The sequence below is a fragment of the Pituophis catenifer genome, unplaced genomic scaffold, assembly GCF_029215685.1.
Source record: "Pituophis catenifer annectens isolate HBS135680 unplaced genomic scaffold, rPitCat1.0.hap2 SCAF_6, whole genome shotgun sequence".
Taxonomy (NCBI): Eukaryota; Metazoa; Chordata; class Lepidosauria; order Squamata; family Colubridae; genus Pituophis; species Pituophis catenifer.
The window spans coordinates 79486493-79505741 of record NW_027256886.1 but is presented as its reverse complement, the minus strand read 5'-3'; the positions used below and the strand labels follow the sequence as shown (position 1 = coordinate 79505741).

The window sequence follows — 19249 nt, the reverse complement described above, 5'->3', positions numbered from 1 at the left end:
AAAACCCACCCCAAACGGACTTCTTCCTTCCCACTGATATGCACTTCTAACATTAAAATCATTTCAAACTCGTTTAAATTGGTAGCAGGATATGAAGCTCCTTAATAGTAATAATATCCAATTTTTTTAGGCTGGCTAGTCGAAGTAAAACTCATGGAATAGAACAGTTCTGTATTTTGAGCAGACAAATTTAATTAAACGTTTAGTATTTAGACTTTCAATCTTTTTCCTGTTCATTATGCATCTATTTTGCTGTAACAATATGTTACGCTGTAACTGGTGGAAGAAGATAGCAATATATTGGCATTCTGTTCAGCTATTTTCCGTACTTACCCTATCAGTTTTTCCTTCTGTCTGAATACTGGTGCGACTGTGGGCATCATGGTCTTCTTCAAGGTCAGATACATCTTCTAACTCTTCTGGGCTCTGGAAAAGAAATATCACATTATCATTCAATTCTGCCATGGAAAGTATCTAGTTGGTGGATTATTTCTTTTGGGCATCTTTTATTATCACTTAACCACATTTAGTCCAGATCAGGGGTCTTTGGGAGTTGAAGTCCACAAGTCTTAAAGTTGCCCAGGTTGGAGACCCCTGGTCTAGATTTGCAAAAGGAATTGGAGAGGTTGTTCTAGGCTGCTTCTGCTATCTAAGAAGCATGAATATTCTTTATCCCGCAGCCAGTGGTGGGTTCCAACCCGTGTTACCACCGTAACATGCGCTTCGTGCACGCGCTTTGCGCGCGATCGCCACTCACATGCTGGCTTCGCTCGTACGCGCACCGAACTTGCACTCTGTGCAAGGGCATTAGGTTTCTGCCCAGCTGAGGTGCGGCAATCCACTCTGCTGCGCCTGTCAGCTGGGCTATAAAACGAGAAATAAAGGTAGGAATAACACGGGGGTGGGCGGGAGGGCCCAGCTCCCAGTCAAAGAGAACCAGTTCGGTGATGTCACATCATCACCACTACCGGCTTGCTTGAACCGGGCCGAACCGGGAGCAACCCATCACTGCCCGCAGCATTTTAGAGATTTAGAGTACAGTAATAATAACACGTGTTAGGTTTCTCATAATTGTACAAGGTTTGTACCTACTTACCTTCCCAACTGGTTCGGAAGTGCATGCGCCCCACATGTGGACCCTCTGCGCATGCGCAAATCCTTCTGCGCATGTGCAGAGGGTAAAAAAACAGGTTACTTCCTGGTTAAAACCAGGAAGTAGTGATGACCAGGCGGGTGGGAGGAGCCTCGCACCACCATCGCTAACAGTTCTTCGAACCACCAGCCACCATCGCTACCAGTTCAGCCGAACCGGTCTGAACTGGAAGCATTTCACCCCTGGTTTGTATGCTGATATTATCAAACATTTCATCATTATGGTATTATGGTAAAATTTCATTTTATTGACTAACGTATGAAATGTACTATTTCACCAGATTTTTCCAAAAAAAAAATAATAATCAAAAAAACCTTCTAATTCATTATTGTATGAGCTCTTGTTTTTCTTCCCCTACAAAATATACAAAATGACATTTCCTAAAATCAAAATGTGGCTTGAAATGTGCTGGTTTTTTTTTTATATATTTAGAGAATTATGTAAGACATTTTTCAAAGCAAAAAATACATATGAGAATAGTGCTATAAAGATGATTGTGTTTGTGGAAGAGGCCCATAAAAACAATGCTATGTTAATCTATTCAGAAATGAATAGATTAGAAAACTTCCAGAAAACGTGAAAGCCTATTTTAGATTTCTTTCCGACTTGGGTGTTTTTTAGGAAAGGAAACAAAACAAATGTAAAGGAGGAATAAGGACATGCACAAATGTATAGTTTTTGTTACTCCTACCACAGGGTTCCCCAACCCCTGGGCCACTACTAGACTGTGGCCTATTCAGAACCAGGATGGATAAGAAGTGGGTGACACGCCTGAAAGCCCTCTTTTTCATTGGATCTTCAGACCTGCCACATTTACTACTGTGGGAAATTGGGAGGGGGGAATTGTATGGAGCATGGGTGATATATAGTCATAATAACATTCCTTTCTTAGAAAGTCAAAGCCATCTTGCCTTGCACCTGGAGGGTTGGAACTGGGAGGCATCTCCAGTCGTCACGGTGTTTGGATTGGACCACATGTGGGTTAGTGGTGAAGCGGTGGCGGCGGCGGTGGGAAGCTCCGCCCACCCACTCGGACGCTTCTGCGCATGTGCAGAAGGGGCGCGCATGAGCGCGAGCAAATGCACACCCACGAGCGAACTGGTAGCGACGGTTTTTGAAACCTGCCCCTGATGTGGGTGTTCGGCAGAGTCTTGAACTTTCCTTTGGGTGGGGAAAACGTGGAAGCTTGGGGTTTTCCCAGATGTGCCAATATGACATCTCTAACTAAATGGAACTTTGAGGAAACTCAAGCCTCAGAGTGTCCTTTCGTTAGGGGTGTTACTTGGAACCCTGACAGTGGGCTGATGTGCACGCACCATTCGTGCGAGTGGCGCCCCAAAGACTTGACTTTTCTCTTGCATGAGTGGAGCTGCATGTGCGTGCCAGCCCATCTCTTGGGCAGCCTGGTTCCCCTCTCCCCTCCCCCAGCCAGGCCACCAAGCCACCTGCTCCCAATGCTCCCAATGTAAACCAGTGAGAGCAGAGACTGAGTGGGATATCCAAACTTTGCTCAGCTTTGCTGACTCAGCTTTGCTGACTTTGCCTGCACAGGACACCCAATCCGTTTTTGGAGCGTCGGGCAGCAGCAGTGAGTCTGAAGGACCATGAGACCATGCCCCCCAAGGCTTCTTTTCTCCACGCCAAAAGCTTCTGCAAACGGCCGAAAGACTTTGGGGTAGCAATCTCATGCTGCTTCAGGCCTTCCATCCTTTTGCAAAAGCTTTTGGCATGGAGAAGCCTGAAAGAGCGTGAAACTGTGCCCCAAAGGCTTCTCTTCTCACTTACATGAGTGGAGTTGCACTTGCATGTGTGCACCCACTAGCTTGAGGAGGATGAACAGAAAAATCTGTTTATCCTCCTCAAGACTCAATAAGAGTTTATTAATCTTCAAAGCACTGGTCATGTTCTGATGCCATTTTTATTGCTGTTTGATTTTTCAAAACAGAAATAGAAAAATCATTTTTTTTTTATTGTAGAGCAGTGGTGTCTTTGTGATGCTGTTTCTTTTTCTCTATTCTCCTGAGTCAGAAATCCCTCCCCTCCTCTTTGCTTCTCCTCCCCTGCAGAGGTGGTATTCAGCTGGTTTGGATCCGTTCGGGTGAACCGGTAGCGGAAATCGCGGGTGGGCCCGCCCATCCAGCCCGACTCTATGCTGTCCTATTTAGGCACCTATTTGAGGCCGGGTGCATACGCAGAAGCCGGGGTGAAATCCAGCAGGTTCTGACAGGTTCTGGAGAACCAGTAGCGGAAATTTTGAGTAGTTCAGAGAACCAGTAGCGGAAATTTTGAGTAGTTTGGAGAACTGGCAAATGCCACCTCTCGCTGGCCCCAGAGTGGGGTGGGAATGGAGATTTTGCAATATCCTTCCCCCAGGAGTGGGGAGGGAATGGAGATTTTGCAGTATCTTTCCCCTGCCACACCCACCAAGCCACGCCCACAGAACAGGTAGTAAAAAAAATTGGATTTCACCACTGCATGGAAAGCACGCGCGCTCACATTTTCGGTGCTGGGTAAATTATGTGAATCCCTTCTCTGCTCCCCTCCTCTCCTTTCCTCTTCTCTCTTTTCTTGGTCTAATTCCTTTCTCTTTTTTTTTTCTCCCAGGAAGTTACACATATACAGTATAAGAGATGCCATTACCTCACTACAATAAGTTTTAAACAGCAATTAAATGAGGCAGCAAGAGTTCATGCAGGGTCATGTTAATAGGCTGCCATCTTGCTTCTTACTCCACTTTATTACTGTTATAACTTATATACTATATACTAAATTATTACTATATTAATTTAATTTTATGTAGTGTTATTGCATTTTAAGTCTATTTTTTAGCTTTATTAATAATTACAAGTTTATAGATTTTTTTTAAATTATAGTTTTATTTTATTCTCTGCCCTAAAGGCCACAATAAAGTTTCATTGTGTAATTGTATAATTTTACTTCTATGGAATGATTACTCATGAGGAAGTGCTAAATTTTGAGCTAACAGGAAACTAATTTGATTACACTATTTTGTGCCTACTCAATTGTAAATTTCCTTTATAAGTGCTGAAGAACATAACAATGGATCTGTTTTCATAAGACCATTAAACAATGTTTGAATGCACCTCTCACACATTTTGCATATGCCACTTAGTGGAAATCCAAAAACACATTAGTACAAGATTACTTACCACATATAAAAAAGAACCTTTTTAAAAAAAGGTTGGTTTATGCAGTGATTATTATGTGTGGCATTTACCAAAAGTTGGCCACAATACCTTCCAATATCAATGAAATTCAAATGGCATCATTTTTTTGCTTTTTTTTTTTTAAAAAATTGCTTTTTAATTTGTTGAAATAGGGGGTATAAGCAGCAGCTTGTGTATATATATATATATATATATATATATATATATATATATATATATATATATATATATATATATATGTAGGTCTTTGGTTATTCGGGTTTTCTCCCGCGTAAAATTGGAGGTTTCTTGGCAACGTTTCGACGAAGTCTCATTCGTCATCTTCAGGCTGGTGTCTTTGGCTTCGTGCTTCTAGGAGCAGTGTGTGTGACTCCTAGAAGCACGAAGCTGAAGACACCAGCCTGAAGATGACGAATGAGACTTCATCGAAATGTTGCCAAGAAACTCCAATTTTACGCGGGAGAAAACCCGAATAACCAAAGACCTACATACAAACACCCGCGAAAACCTCAGAAAACAAATACATATATATATTTGCTCCTGGAAGCACGAAGCCGAGAACACCAGCCTGAAGATGACGAATGAGACTTCGTCGAAACGTCGCCAAGACACTTCCAATTTTACGTGGGAGAAGACCCGAATAACCAAAGACCTACATACAAACACCCGCGAAAACCTGAGAAAACAAATATATATATATATATATATATATATATTATATATATATATATATATATATATATATATATATATATATATATATATATATATATAATTTTTCATTATATTTGAAAGTACGTAGTACTTATATTTTTAAAGAATACTTGGCTACTCTCCACAATATGTATATATTTGAAGCGGATCTATTATGTATCATTCATAAAGAACATAATCTGAATCTTTAAAAAAAAAATGGAAATATTATTCTCACATGTTTGCTCTGTTTGCTTTTCAAAATATATTTGATGACTAAATCTGAAGCAGCTTTTTCATATGCTAGTATGATTGTAACTTTTACTGTTATCTGTCCCCTGGACAGATAGCTTTCTGCAGGAATCCTAGTCCACAATGAAAAGAGTTTAGCATTATTAGGGACTATGAATACGTTTGAAGCAGAGGTGTCCAGGATGAGGAAGGGGTCAAAAGTCAGAATAGCACCTGTGATCATGTGATTTGGCTCAAACTCAAGCTCAAAGTGCCCAAGGAGCTGCTGATCCAGTTCTACAGAGGAATTATTGAGTCTGTCATCTGCACCTCTATAACTGTCTGGTTTGGCTCTGCAACCCAACAAGACAGACACAGACTTCAGAGGATAAACTGGAGAAAAAAGAATTGCTACCAACCTGCCTTCCATTGAGGACCTGTATACTGCACGAGTCAAAAAGAGGGCTGTGAAAATATCTACAGATCCTTCACATCCTGGACATAAACTGTTTCAACTTCTACCCTCAAAATGATGCTATAGAGCACCAGAACAACTAGACACAAGGACAGTTTTTTCCCGAATGCCATCACTCTGCTAAACAACTAATTCCCACAAGACTATTAAAACTATTTACTAAAACTGTATTATTATTATTCTCATCCTTCCTATTACGTATCTCCTCCCACTTATGACTATAACCATGTTGCTTGTATTTTTACAATTTATATTGTTCTGCTTGTTTCCTATTATGATTTGATTGTTTATTAGTAACCTATGACTATCACTAAGTTGTATCTTATGATTCTTGATGAATATATTTTTTTTTCTTTCTTTCCCTTTTATGTACCCTGAGAGCATATACACCAAAGACAAATTCCTTGTGTGCCCAGTTGGCCACACTTGGCCAATAAAGAATTCTATTCACTGAGCTTGTCGATCAGAAAGGTCGGCAGTTCGGTGGTTCGAATCCCTAGTATAGGTCTCCTGCGCGAGCAGAGGGTTGGACTAGATAACCTCCAAGGTCCCTTCCAACTCTGTTGCTGTTAAACGGTTGTCAACATCAGCTTCCCACATCATATCATATGTGCAACATGTATAAAAAAGAAGTGGGAGCCCTGTCATGGAGTCAAGATAGCCAACATTGACTTTTTCGACCTACATCTCCACAACATCTCTTACTGACTGAGAAGAATCAGGAAAACCATAGTTCCCATCTTGTGTTCATGATGCATACCAAAGATCCCCTTGATCTGTTACAAAAGAACTGGATAGTTCTCAACGTATTAGCTGAGCTGCTTTTAAGTCACTTGAGTGGATCCCATTCCCCGGAACTAGAGGAACGCATCCATGTTGTTCCCTCTGCAATAATAGGAATGTGGTTTCCTCTTGCATTGTTTTGGGAAGATTTCAGGGGGTTTTGGCCCTAGTGTAGTGTTTCAGGGTACTACTAAGTGTGACATTTTTGACAATCAGCCATGTGATGCTTTATATCTGTGTTAATGGTGCCTTATGCAACAATCCTCAGTCTCTTCTGTTACAGAATTTAGGACAGTTTGCTTCCCATGGGATGGGATGGTCAATGTGATTTTTAAGTTATATTGGGATAACTGCTGAGTAAACAAACAGTTAAGCATGTGATTTTCCATAATAGGGAATAGAATAGAATAGAATAGAATAGAATAGAATAGAATAGAATAGAATAGAATAGAATAGAATAGAATAGAATAGAATAGAATAGAATAGAATTCTTTATTGGCCAAGTGTGATTGAACACACAAAGAATTTGTCTTGGTGTATATATCATGTATAATTATAATTTGGGGGGCATAAATGTTCCTGTTTTACGTTGCAGAATCCACTTTAAACTATCTTTTTTTATTTAAGTAAGAAAAAATTAAATTCACTATTCATAGTGAAAAGTAAGATGATCCTCAATGTATCCAAGAAATGAATAATCTTCATACCCAGAGCCACAGCTGCCATACATGTAGTGTAGAAATAACTTGAGTAATGTAAACCTAGAATTTGGCTGGACTGCAAGGATGTTTAAGTTTCATTGTGTTTTTCAAAGCTGACTTCAGTTCAGAGGGCACAGTCGAAGCCAGCAGACAGAGATATAAAACATAGATGGGGGAAAGTTGTTGGAGAACATTGTATTTCGCAGCTACCAGTTATCAGGTAGCTATGTGACATACAAAATATGCACATACAAAAATGACAACAATACATATAAAAAGCGACTCCTAAGATGCTTTCATCTCTTTGAAACCATCATTTCTAGAATGGAATAGATCAATTTTGCTAAGTATAGCAATGGTGGTCTTTTGGGGTATGGACAGAGAAAAATACAGATTGCACAAATATTTACCTTTTCCATTTTTGAAATTATAGGGTATGCTCAGAAATTGTAAAGCATGCATGGGTTTCTTCTTAACTGCAGAATATTTCTTTGCTTTAAACTTGCTAGGATGAAGATCCTCCAGAATACCTTAAATTTCTGGTTGTCTGGTGACTGGAGTAGGCTTTTCTATAAATGTGTGGGTGTGTGGAAGAAGACACTGACTGAGCCTCTCAGTCCAGATCCCATCATGGGGCTAGAAAGGACATAGGACCGTGATGGCGAACCTATGGCACGCGTGCCACAGGTGGCACGCAGAGCCCTCTCTGCTGGCACTCCAGCCGTCGGCCCAGCCCAGCTCCACCGCGCATGCACGCATGCCTCCCACTGGCCAGCTGGTCTTAGGATCTCTGCCGTGCCTGCGTGGGGGTCGGGGCACATGCAGGGGATGCACGTTCATGTGCAGGGGGTGGGGCACATGTGCGGGGTGCAGGTTGGTGCAGGAGGCTTTCCAGGCCCCAAATAGGGTGTGTGGGGGGGTCTTGCTCTGCTCCCTATTTTGGCTTCCAGGTTGGTGCAGGAGGCTTTCCAGGCCCAAAACGGGGCCTGCCCCCTCCCCGGTGCCTCATTTTGGGCCTGGAAAGCCTCCTGCACCAATCTGGAAGCCAAAACGGGGTGTGAGGGCCTGGGCTGCATGCGTGATTGACACGTGTACATACACGGGGGCAGGGGGCATGCACGTGGGGCACTCGCATTGCATTTTGGGGGTCCAGCCACACGCACGAGCATTTGTGTCAAGTTTCGAGGTCGTCTCAAATAAATTGCATTTCAAACAAAGTCTTTGAAGAAAACCTCCTATTTATTAAGCACGACATTCTAACCCGACTCCAAACGAAGCCAACACTGACGTCCAGCCCCAAAACCCTCCCTTTCCGTTCCCCACTCCTCTGCTCTCATTGGCCATCTTCCAAGTCATTCTACCCCTAATCTACTGCTCCAGCTCAAAGGAATTTCCCCCCTCCCATCCCATCTCCTAGGGGATATTATCTCCAGAGAAAATAAGTAGGTGAAAAGTCAAACGTCCCTTTCCAGACGCCTTCACTTCTCCTTCTTATGTCAGCATTAGAGTAAAAGCAGGTTGAAGTGCTGACAATTTGCTCACAAGTGTGCATTCTTTGGGCACTCGGCACTAAAAAGGTTAACTGTCACTGACATAGGGCATTTTCTGTCTGTAAATCTTGAATCTCCAGTCCTGTGATTCTGAAAAACACTCCAAAGCCTTTCAGCTTAAGGTAGTGCCGGCTGGGTGGGATTTTTTTGGAGGAGTTGAGGATTTGCTTTTTTAAAAAAACAGCATGAAGTATTTGTTAGAGAAGCATTACAATTTGTGTAGGTTCTTACTCAAAATGGTGGAAACTGTGCCATGAAACGGATTTTCAGCAACTGCAGTCAAAAGTACTCCATGGTGTAAAAAGGGAGGTCAGAATCCATATGACGCCCTGAAGCTTCATCTTGCTGACCCAATATTATTCTATGCGAAAACTTACACTCCCTGTTCCAGCCAAGAGTTTAAAATGTTTAATGTTATAGCCTCAGCAGAAGAAAGTTTTAGTAGTGGGCTCCAGTGGTGGGTTTCAAATTTTTTACTACTGGTTCTGTGGGTGTGGCTTGGTGGGCGTGGCTTGGTAGGTGTGGCAGGGGAAGGATTCTGCAAAGTCTCAATTCCCTCCCCACTCCAGGTGAAGGTTACTGCAAAATCCCCATTTCCTCCCGATCAGCTGGGACTTAGGAGGCAGAGAATAGATGAGGGTGGGGCCACTCAGAATTTTTACTACCGGTTCTCCGAACTACTCAAAATTTCCGCTACCGGTTCTCCAGAATTGGTCAGAACCTGCTGAAACCCACCTCTGGTGGGCTCCAAGATTTGCCTAAATACAAAACCAAAAGAGGAAACATGGGGAGAAAAAAAACCTGTAAAAGAAGGGAACTTAAGCAGGGCAATGAAAACTATATGTGCCTCACCAGCCACAAAACTCTTGGGAGTCCATTAAATAAGAAATGAAAAAGGGTGTCCCCATATAGGAGTGTTAGAAAGGAATAGTAAAGAAAGTTCAGTTGTGACTGTGCAAATGAAACATTGCCCTCCTTTTACATGCATCTTGGCCAGTGGTAAAATTCAATTTTTTTTACTACCGGTTCTGTGGGCGTGGCTTGGTGGACGTGGTGTGGTGTGGCTTGGTGGGTGTGGCTTGGTGAACATGGCAGGGGAAGGATACTGCAAAATCCCCATTCCCTCCCCACTCTGAGGTCAGCCAGATTTGCCAATTCTCCAAACTACTCAAAAATTCTCTGAAGTACTCAAAATTTCTGCTACCAGTTCGCCAGAACCTGTCAGACCCTGCTAGATTTCACCCCGGATCTTGGTAATTCCAATTGACAGTTTCACCCTCCCCGAGATGCCTGTGCCCCTACCATAACATTTTATTGTGACCCTTGTTCACTTCCACTATTGGAGGGACGTGAACATTTATTTTTTTTCAAATTCATTGCCATTCATTCTCAAAAGACTAGAGTAAGTAATTCTTATGCAGCATGTAAACGATTGGCCTCTTCCCCCCCCCCAAAAAAAAACCCACTTGATTTATATAAATACAATAGCACTCTCTACAAACAAGAGAGAAGAGTGCTTGGGATATGCTTAAAAGCTCATCCATTTTTCCCTATATAAACAAGGTACACACTTTGTGGTGATATGATATTTAATGGCTTGAATGTGGAACATCTTCACTATATACAACTGAAGTTTTTAGAGTATTGTCATCGTAATCATTTTAGCCATTCTCTATCTTAGTGATGGCTAACTTTTATGGCACTGAGTGCCGAAACTGGAGCAAGTGTGAGCGCCGGAACCCGGAAGAGAGCAGCTGGCTGGTGCACATGCGCGCTGCGGGCAGCTGCTCTTCCAGGTTCCGTCGTGTGCACGCGTGCTGGACAGCAAGTCCGGCATGCATGAACACCAGCTAGGTGCTCTATTTTGGGTTCTGGCACTGGCGCAAGAGCAGCTGGGTGGCGCGCATGCACGCAATGGAACACAGAAGAGCAGCTAGCGACGGCACGTGTGCCCACAGAGAGGGCTTTGTGTGCCACCTCCGGCACATGTGCCATAGGTTTGCCATCATGGGTCTATCCACTGCAGGATGAAAGCCTCTTCCGTTTGGTTCCAACCAATACGGTCATGAGCTTTTGCCAATTGGGCCCGCAATACTTGCTGATGTCATCGATCATCAATTGTTTTAGGTCTCTTTCATGGACGCTTTTGATCAAGTGGGGTCCATTCTATGACTGTCTTGGTTCACCTGTTCTTCTTACTATCTGACCAGTCCATTTTCATTTCAATTCTTTTACTCTCTTGAAGATACGGTACACTTTCTTTTGTTCTCTAATCCATGTGCAGATCTTTCTATCCTGTCTGGTAATGCTGAGCATGTATCTTTCCATGACTCTTTGCTCCACTTGTAGCTTTTGAATCAATTGTGAGGTTAGTGAATGAAGGAATTTCAATATATTTATAGTTTGTCATATCACATTTGATCAGTGGTGGGATGCTGTCGGTTTAACAACCGGTTCGGGGATCGTGCACTTTGCACGCACACACGCGCACAGTTTTACAAATACTAACTTTCTCTGTTACCATTTGGGAGTAACACAGCTGAGGTGTGGCAATCCGTTCTGCCGTGACAATCAGCTGAGAAGATAAAGGTAAGTAAAGCACAGGGGCGACTGGCGGGCCAACCTGATCGTTGGAGTGAACCGGTTCACTCCCAGCTGATCAACAGAGCTACCGGTTCGCCCGAACCGGTCCGAACTGGTAGAATACCACCCCTGCATTTGACGTATAAAATATTTCACTGGACTAGTATTTCAGAGGTGTTTTTACTGAGTCCCTTAACATTTCATTGGTAAGGTTTATCCCTGCCCTCTACCCTTTAAGCTATGATTTCTTGGCACCACTAGAACATGTCTACGAGCCTTGGGTGAAGAAGTAAAAATGTCATTATTCTGAGAAGTTCAAAATTACTTCTAAAGAAATGTGAATATATTTTATATAGATTCTCGAGCTTGAAATAAACACATCATGTTATAAAAATGTATTTTGCTAATTCATCACCTTTATATGTAAGAAAATCCTGGTGGATAAATAGAGGATGAATTAAAATACGATGAAGGAATTTTCTGTAACTATCAGCGTACTTGAGTGGAGATGTGTGTCTAATTTCTGTGCTCAATTCATGAGATTAATATTTGTTAAAAGTTGAGTTTGAATCAATTATGTGTGGAATTTTGGTGCCAATGTATTTTTCTGGCAGGTTTCTTACCTGTTGAAAGCTATTGTTAAAAAACTACATTTAGTGATGTACAAATGAGCAAGTCTATTAAAATCTGCTAATTCCTTTATAAAGAGGTAAGAAACAACTTGAATGAGGAGAAAGACTTTTCAGGCCATCCAAGAAATGGACTCCATGACAACTGTTGGCATTCTACTTTTAGTTTGCAGAGCATAATTACAGAATTTATGAAAAATGATGAGGGGGGAATTATGACAATTCCCCCCCTCTTCTTATAAAGGAGAAAATCAAGGTGGGTCAATTTTGAGTGTCTTTTTCTCCAGCTCATCTCTTTAATGCTTCAGCAGGTATTTATATAACTGCCCTTGCATTCTTTCTTCAAGGTTATGTTCAGACTCATCTGCAGGATGTTGTTGATTTCATCTCACTTCTCATTTCTTCTTCATTTGTTTTTTTTTTTTTAAAGAAGAGATTGCACAGCCATTTGTCTGGAAAGGTATAGAGTCTCCTGCTTGAGCGGGGGTTTGGTTGAGGAAGCCTCCAAGGTCCTTTCCAATTCTGTTATTTTCTATTCTGTTCCTTTAGCCCAGTGATGGCTAACCTTTTTGTCGTTGCATGCCAAAAGTGTGCACACACAACAGCATGCGCATTCCTGCACCCATAATGCAATGTGCGCGTGACCCCCCCACGCTCCCAGCACATGAGTTCATGACCCCCTGTGCTCCCCCGCCCCCTCACGCATGTGTATGCGACACCACCACCCCATGGCCCTGTTTAGGGCCTAGTAGGTCTCCCTGAAGCCTCCTGGGACCAAAAATGGGCCACGGAGGCCTGTTTTTGGTCCCAGGAGGCTGCAGGGAGGCCTGCTAGGCCCAAAATGGGCCACGGGGGTGAGTGCTGCACCCCCTGTGCTCCTCCTGCCCACTGCGCATGGGCATGTGACCCCTTCCTGCTGCCCGTGCCGCAGAGACCAAAAATCAGCTGGCCGGCTGAGCTGGGTGATGGCTCACATGCCCGCAGACAAGGCTCTGTGTGCCACTGCGGCACGCGTGCCATAGATTCACCATCATGGTTTTAGCCTTTCAGGCACTAAAGAATTGAGCATCTGCACTGGAAAACCTTTGTCTGAGCTGCATCCCTGCCTAATTCTGAAATCTCACACAAGATTCTAAACCAGACAGGAAGTCTAAATAAATAAAAGAAAAAAAAATAATAATCTTCCAACTGTGAAGACAGATGCCAAGGAGGAAACTGAGGCTATAGATCTGACAAGCTACTTTCCCTTTTCTCCCACAGGTCTCACTTTTTTTGTGTGGGATGATTCTTCCAAACAGACTCAGACAATCTGCCAATATGATCTCAGTGCAAATCATCAAAGTGACATAAGTAGAGTGGAATAAACTTTCAAACAAGCAATATCAGATTTTGGATGTAGAGGATGCTGTCAGACAACAGACTTAATCTGATGATTGAATAGTCCATTGCCTAGGATAGAACAATGCACTGAATCATACACAACCGGTAATCAAACAGCTGAGTTCACACTACACACTAAACTACAAATCAAAATGCAGACCAAAATAAAACAACCATCCCACCCCCTAACCCTAATCAAACTTAGCTCTCAAGTCTTTGCTCTTTCAAGCAAATTTACAAACACAACAATGTTAAGGAAAAAAGCGAGGAAGCCTAATTAATGAGACCACTGAGCTAAGTGATTTCTACTTCTTGTGCATTTCTTAACAATACGCCATACAAGACTTTAGTAGCAAAATATGGCAACCCCCCCCCCCCACCTCCCACAAAGTGCTGTAAGTATGGGTATTAAATTAGGGCCAGAGCAGTGTTTCTGTCAGGAACAAGAAGTCAGGAATCAGAACAGAGTTCAAAAATATTTTTTCATGCTACCTATACACAATAAACTAAATTCCTAGCAGCCAAGGTGAATTGGCATGAGAGAAGAGTCAACTGACTTGACTGGACTTAGGTTTCTTATGAGGGGAGCTGCCTAAGGAATTCTTGGAGTTGAAGTAGTCCATGCAATGGTGCAGGCATTGGTTTTCTCTGTGGTACTTTATAGAAGTGAAAGTGAATTTGGAAAAAGCAGGACTGAAAGAGTATTGACATTTTTTGAATTCTGCTGTTGGAGAAGACACCTGAGAATATACCATGGAACATCAAACAAACAAACCAAAAAAAAAAAATTCCAAGGCACCCGAAGACCAGATAAGAAATAATGGATGGAAGCTGATCAAAAAGAGATTCAACCTAGAAATAAGGAGAAATTTTCTGACAGTGAAAACAATCAACCCATGGAACAGAAATTGCCTTCAGAAGTTGTGGAAGCTTCATCACTAGAGGCTTTTAAGAAGAGATTGGACGGCTGTTTGTCGGAGATGGTGCAGGGTTTTCTGCTTGGGCGGGGGTGGGGGTTTGGACTAGATGACCTACAGTACAAGGTCCCTTCCAACTCTATTAATCTGTTAAATCTTCCAGTTATCAAGTGTTGAGATACAATGATCAAGAGCATCATATGAACAACCCCAGACGAGGTCACATTACTAGTCATCTATTATAATCGTAATGATGCCTCTAAAACAGTGGGTCTCAACCTTCCTAATGCCACAACCCTTTAATACAGTTCCTCATGTTGTGGTGACCCCCAACCATAAAATTATTCCTAAAACCATTGAAAATATGTGTTTTCCGATGGTCTTAGGCGACCCCTGTGAAAGGGTTGTTCGACCCCCAAAGGGGTCCCGTCCCACAGGTTGAGAACCACTGCTCTAAAACAAACACAAGGCCCCTGGGAATATCTTTAGTTTTGATTTTGCTTGACATCTTCACGTGATCATTGATTCCTATGGAAGTCCCTGCATTCTTATCATAATATGAGAATATTTATATTTAAATCTAATACTGATGCATTTCCATCTAGTTCACATATTATTTACCATTACCATACGTCCCTGATTATAAAGATCAGTTCTTTAGTTCAGAAAGATTTATTTAAATTTATTTATTTTTCAAAAACTCACTTTTGTCTTTCATTTTGGCTAATTAACTTTTCCCATACAAACAGTATCACTTAATGCAGTCTTTTTCATTCATGTGAAAGATCAGGAAATTGAATTGTATTTCAAAAATAAAATGACATACATTGATTTTATATACCGTATTTTTCAGAGTATAAGACGCACTTCCCCCCCCCCTAAAAGAGGGTGGAAATGTTGGTGCGTCTTATACACCAAATACAACCATTTTTGGCCTCCTGAAGCCCCGCCCCGCTCGTCCCATTTTTGCAAAATGGGCCCTTTTTTCACAAAAACAAGGTGTGCAGAGGGTTTGGGATGCCTGCAGAAAGCTCTTGGGGGATGAGGAGGGCAAAAACGCTCCTGTTTTTGCAAAGAAAAGGGCAAAAAACGGGCCCGTTTTTTGCAAAAATGGGGACATTTTTGCCCTCCCCCAGCTCCCAAGAGCACTCTGCAGGCCTCCCAAACCCTCTGCGTGCCCCGTTTTTCACCCATTTTTACGAAAAACTGGGTGAGCAGAGGGCTTGGGAGGCCTGTAGAATGCTCCTGGTGGGCGGGGAGGGCAAAAATGGCCTGTTTTTGCAAAAAGTGGGACACGCAGAGAGTTTGGGAGGCCTGCAAAGTGCTCCTGAGGGCCAGGGTGGGCAAAAAGCTTTTTTTTTTTTCCCTTATTTACCTCTTTGAAATCTTGGTGCGTCTTATATACCAGTGCATCTTACAGTCAGAAAAAATACTATATTTTTATTAGAATATTCATGCTTCTATTGCTTTCTAGATTTTGCTCATTAATTTTCCTGTGTAAAACCAAGTTCTAAATAATAATGATTATTAATACTTCTATTTTTATGACACAGATTTGCGCCTTTTTCAAGTTTGTCCTTTATTTTTTCCAAGAAAATATGGTCATTGTAATTATACTCTAAGCTGCTATAGGCAGTTCAGCCATGACACACATAATTCACATCTACCTATGAATCAGCCTTGGCTGAGTCCTTATTTCATATCCTCAGAATTTGATTTACTAGTAGCATTTGAATAGCACAACCATGAAAACTGCTTAAGGCTGGGCAGCTCTTTTTTTTTTTATTGCAAAAGTTTTACAATTACATTTTCACCCCCTTTTTCACCCCCCACCTCCCACCCCAAACCTCCCATCCTCCCTAACCCTCCCTAACCCTCCCCCCCCCAGACTTCCCTATTACTTACTCATAACTAATGACACTAATATATAAGCCTGAACCCGTCCCTCCCCCTATAAAATTTTTCCTCTTTATCCCTTTGCATTAAAATATTTCTAATACATTATTTTCAAATAAAAGCTATTTGATACTTTCTAGTTTGATATTTGTTCTGAACATATTCTATCCACCTTTTCCATTCCCATTCATAAGTCTCTTGTGAACAATCTTTTAAATACGCTGAAATCTTCGCCATCTCTGCAAAACTGGCCATCTTCACAGTCCATTCCTCGATAGTGGGCAAAGCTTCATTCTTCCAGTATTTACCTATCAACAGTCTTGCTGCTGTTATCATATACAATATCAATTTTGTTTCACCCAATGTAAAACCCTTAACTATACCCAATAAAAACAGTTGTGGAGAAAACTGAATTTTTTTCTTCAAAACATTCTGCATGACCCACCAAATTTTTATCCAAAAAGCCTTAACTTTCCTACAGGTCCACCAAACATGATAATACGTAGCATCCAAACATTCGCATCTCCAACATTTTGGCTGAACATTAGGGTACATACATGACAACTTTTTGGGATCTAAATGCCATCTATAAAACATTTTATAGAAATTTTCCCTCAGATTCTGCGACTGTGTAAATTTAACATTCTGAACCCAAATTTTTTCCCATGTTTCCAACATCACTGGTTCTTCAAAATTTTGTGCCCACTTAATCATACAATCTTTAACTAATTCGGTTTCTGAGTCCCTTTCTAGCAAAACATTATAAAGCCTTTTAATATGCATTGGACCTTTCTCTTTTATGTGTCTAACCAATTCTTCCTCATGCAACATAATACCAGTTTTTTGGTCCTCTTTCCATCTCAATTGTAATTGATTATATTGTAACCAAGTTAGATTAAGTCCTTCATCCAACAGTGTCTGTAATGTCTTCAGCTGCCATCTGCCCGCATCTGTAAAAAGAACCTCTTTATATAAAAACCCCCCGAGTGACATTATATTTGTATTCCACAAAGTATGACCAAGATCCAACCATAGCGGTATTTTGTAATCCCATTTGAGTCGGTGCTTCTTCCAAACTCTCATCAAGGAGTCTCTAAGTATATGGCTTTTAAATACTTTATCTACTTTGTCGTCATAAAATAAATAAGCATGCCATCCAAATTCGAGATCAAAACTTTCTGCGTTTAGTATTCCAGTCTTTTTACTTCCAAACCAATCACTTGTTAAAGTTAAAGCTGCAGCATCATAATATAACTGTAGGTTTGGGAGTTTAAGGCCTCCTCTTTCTGGAACATCTTGCATAATTTTCAGTTTCACTCTCGGCTTCTTCTCGTTCCAGACAAACTTATTCACACCAGACTGCCAAACTTTCAATTGTTTATCACTTTTAAGCACCGGAATCATTTGAAACAAAAACAGAAGTCTTGGCAAAATATTCATCTTAACTGCTGCTATTCTTCCAAGTAAAGACAGTTGCAGCTTTTTCCAGGTCTCCATATCTTTCTGAACCTCTCGCCACAACACCTCATAATTATTTTGAAACAATTTCAAATTTGATTCTGCAACCTGAACTCCAAGATATTTTACCTTAGGTACAATTTCAAAACCTGCCCTCCTTTCAAGCTCATATTTACGATCTTGTGTCATATTTTTAACTATCATTTTGGTCTTTTTTGAATTCAGTCTAAAACCTGAAACTCTACCATAATCTTGTATAATGTCATTCATCAAGATTATTGATTCCATTGGTTGTGATAGGGTAACCACCAGATCATCTGCAAATGCCTTTATTCTGTAATCCTCTTGCCTTATCATTATACCTTTCAAAATTTTTGAGTCCCGTATTGTGTTTAACAAGACTTCCAATGTTAAAATAAATAAAAGTGGGGACAACGGACATCCCTGTCTTGTTCCTTTTTCAATTTTAAACTCTGTCGTCAAACTTCCATTAATAATAATCTGTGCCTTTTGCTCTTGATAAATTGCTGAGATTGCCTGTATAAATTGGTCCCCAAAGTTCATCTTTTTTAAAGTCTTTAATAGAAAATTCCAATCCACTCTATCAAAGGCCTTCTCTGCATCCAAAAAAGCCAGCACTGCAGGAATCTGTTTATTCTTATCAAGATATTCCAATAAGTCTATTACTTGCCTTACATTGTCCTTCATATATCTGCCTTCAATAAATCCCGCTTGGTCCTCATGAATCACCTTTTGAATTACTGGCATCAATCTGTTGGCTAATACCTTCGCATAAATTTTATAGTCTGTATTCAAAAGAGATATTGGTCTATAATTCTCTGGTTTTTTAGGACCAACTTGTTCTTTTGGTATCAAAGATATATAAGCAGTTGTCCAAGATGGGGGTATTTTACCCCCTTGTTGAATGTTACAAAATAAGTCTCTAAGTTGTCCCACCATTTCAGCTTGCAAAGTTTTATAATACACTGCAGTCAGACCATCCGTGCCAGGAGCTTTGGCTGTTTTTAACTGTTTAATTGCTGCTGTTATCTCCTCCTCTGTTATGGGATAATTCATTCTTTCCTTTTGTTGATCGGTAATTTTTGTAATTCTCTTATCATTTAAATATTTTTCTATAAGTCCATTCTGCACCTCTTCTTTAGCATATAATTTAGTATAATAATCCACAAAAGCTTCTTTAATTAATTTTTGTTGAAAGATTTCTTTCCCGCCAATATCAATACTATCAATAGTCCGTATACTTTGTTTTTTCCTCAATGTGTAAGCCAACCATCTGCCCGGTTTGTTAGCGTTGCAAAATGTATTATGCTTCGCATATTGTAGGCTTGTTGCAACTTGTTCCGCCATAAGCATTTGAAATTGGTCCTTCAAAAGTTTTATAGCACCTCGAATTCTTTCATCTGTTGGATTTTTAATAAGTAGCTGTTCTTTATTCTTTATTTCCATTTCCAACTCGATTCTTTTCTTTTGTCGGAACTGTCTATGTTTAGAGTTCATATAGATAAGTACCCCTCTCATATAAGCTTTACTTGCATCCCAAACAATTTCGATTGGAGTACCTTTATTCAAATTTATTTCAAAAAATTCTTTC

At 40.9% G+C, this 19249-nt stretch overlaps 1 protein-coding gene across 3 annotated transcripts in view; it reads right to left on the bottom strand.

Moving 5' to 3' along the window:
• CTNNA3 (catenin alpha 3) overlaps positions 1 to 19249 on the bottom strand; it is a 954378-nt gene that overhangs the window by 130107 nt on the left and 805022 nt on the right. For all 3 annotated transcript variants that reach the window (XM_070945838.1, XM_070945840.1, XM_070945839.1), the window contains one exon: positions 334 to 426. In XM_070945838.1, coding sequence (XP_070801939.1) covers positions 334 to 426 — 93 coding nt within the window. The remainder of the gene's footprint in view (positions 1 to 333; positions 427 to 19249) is intronic.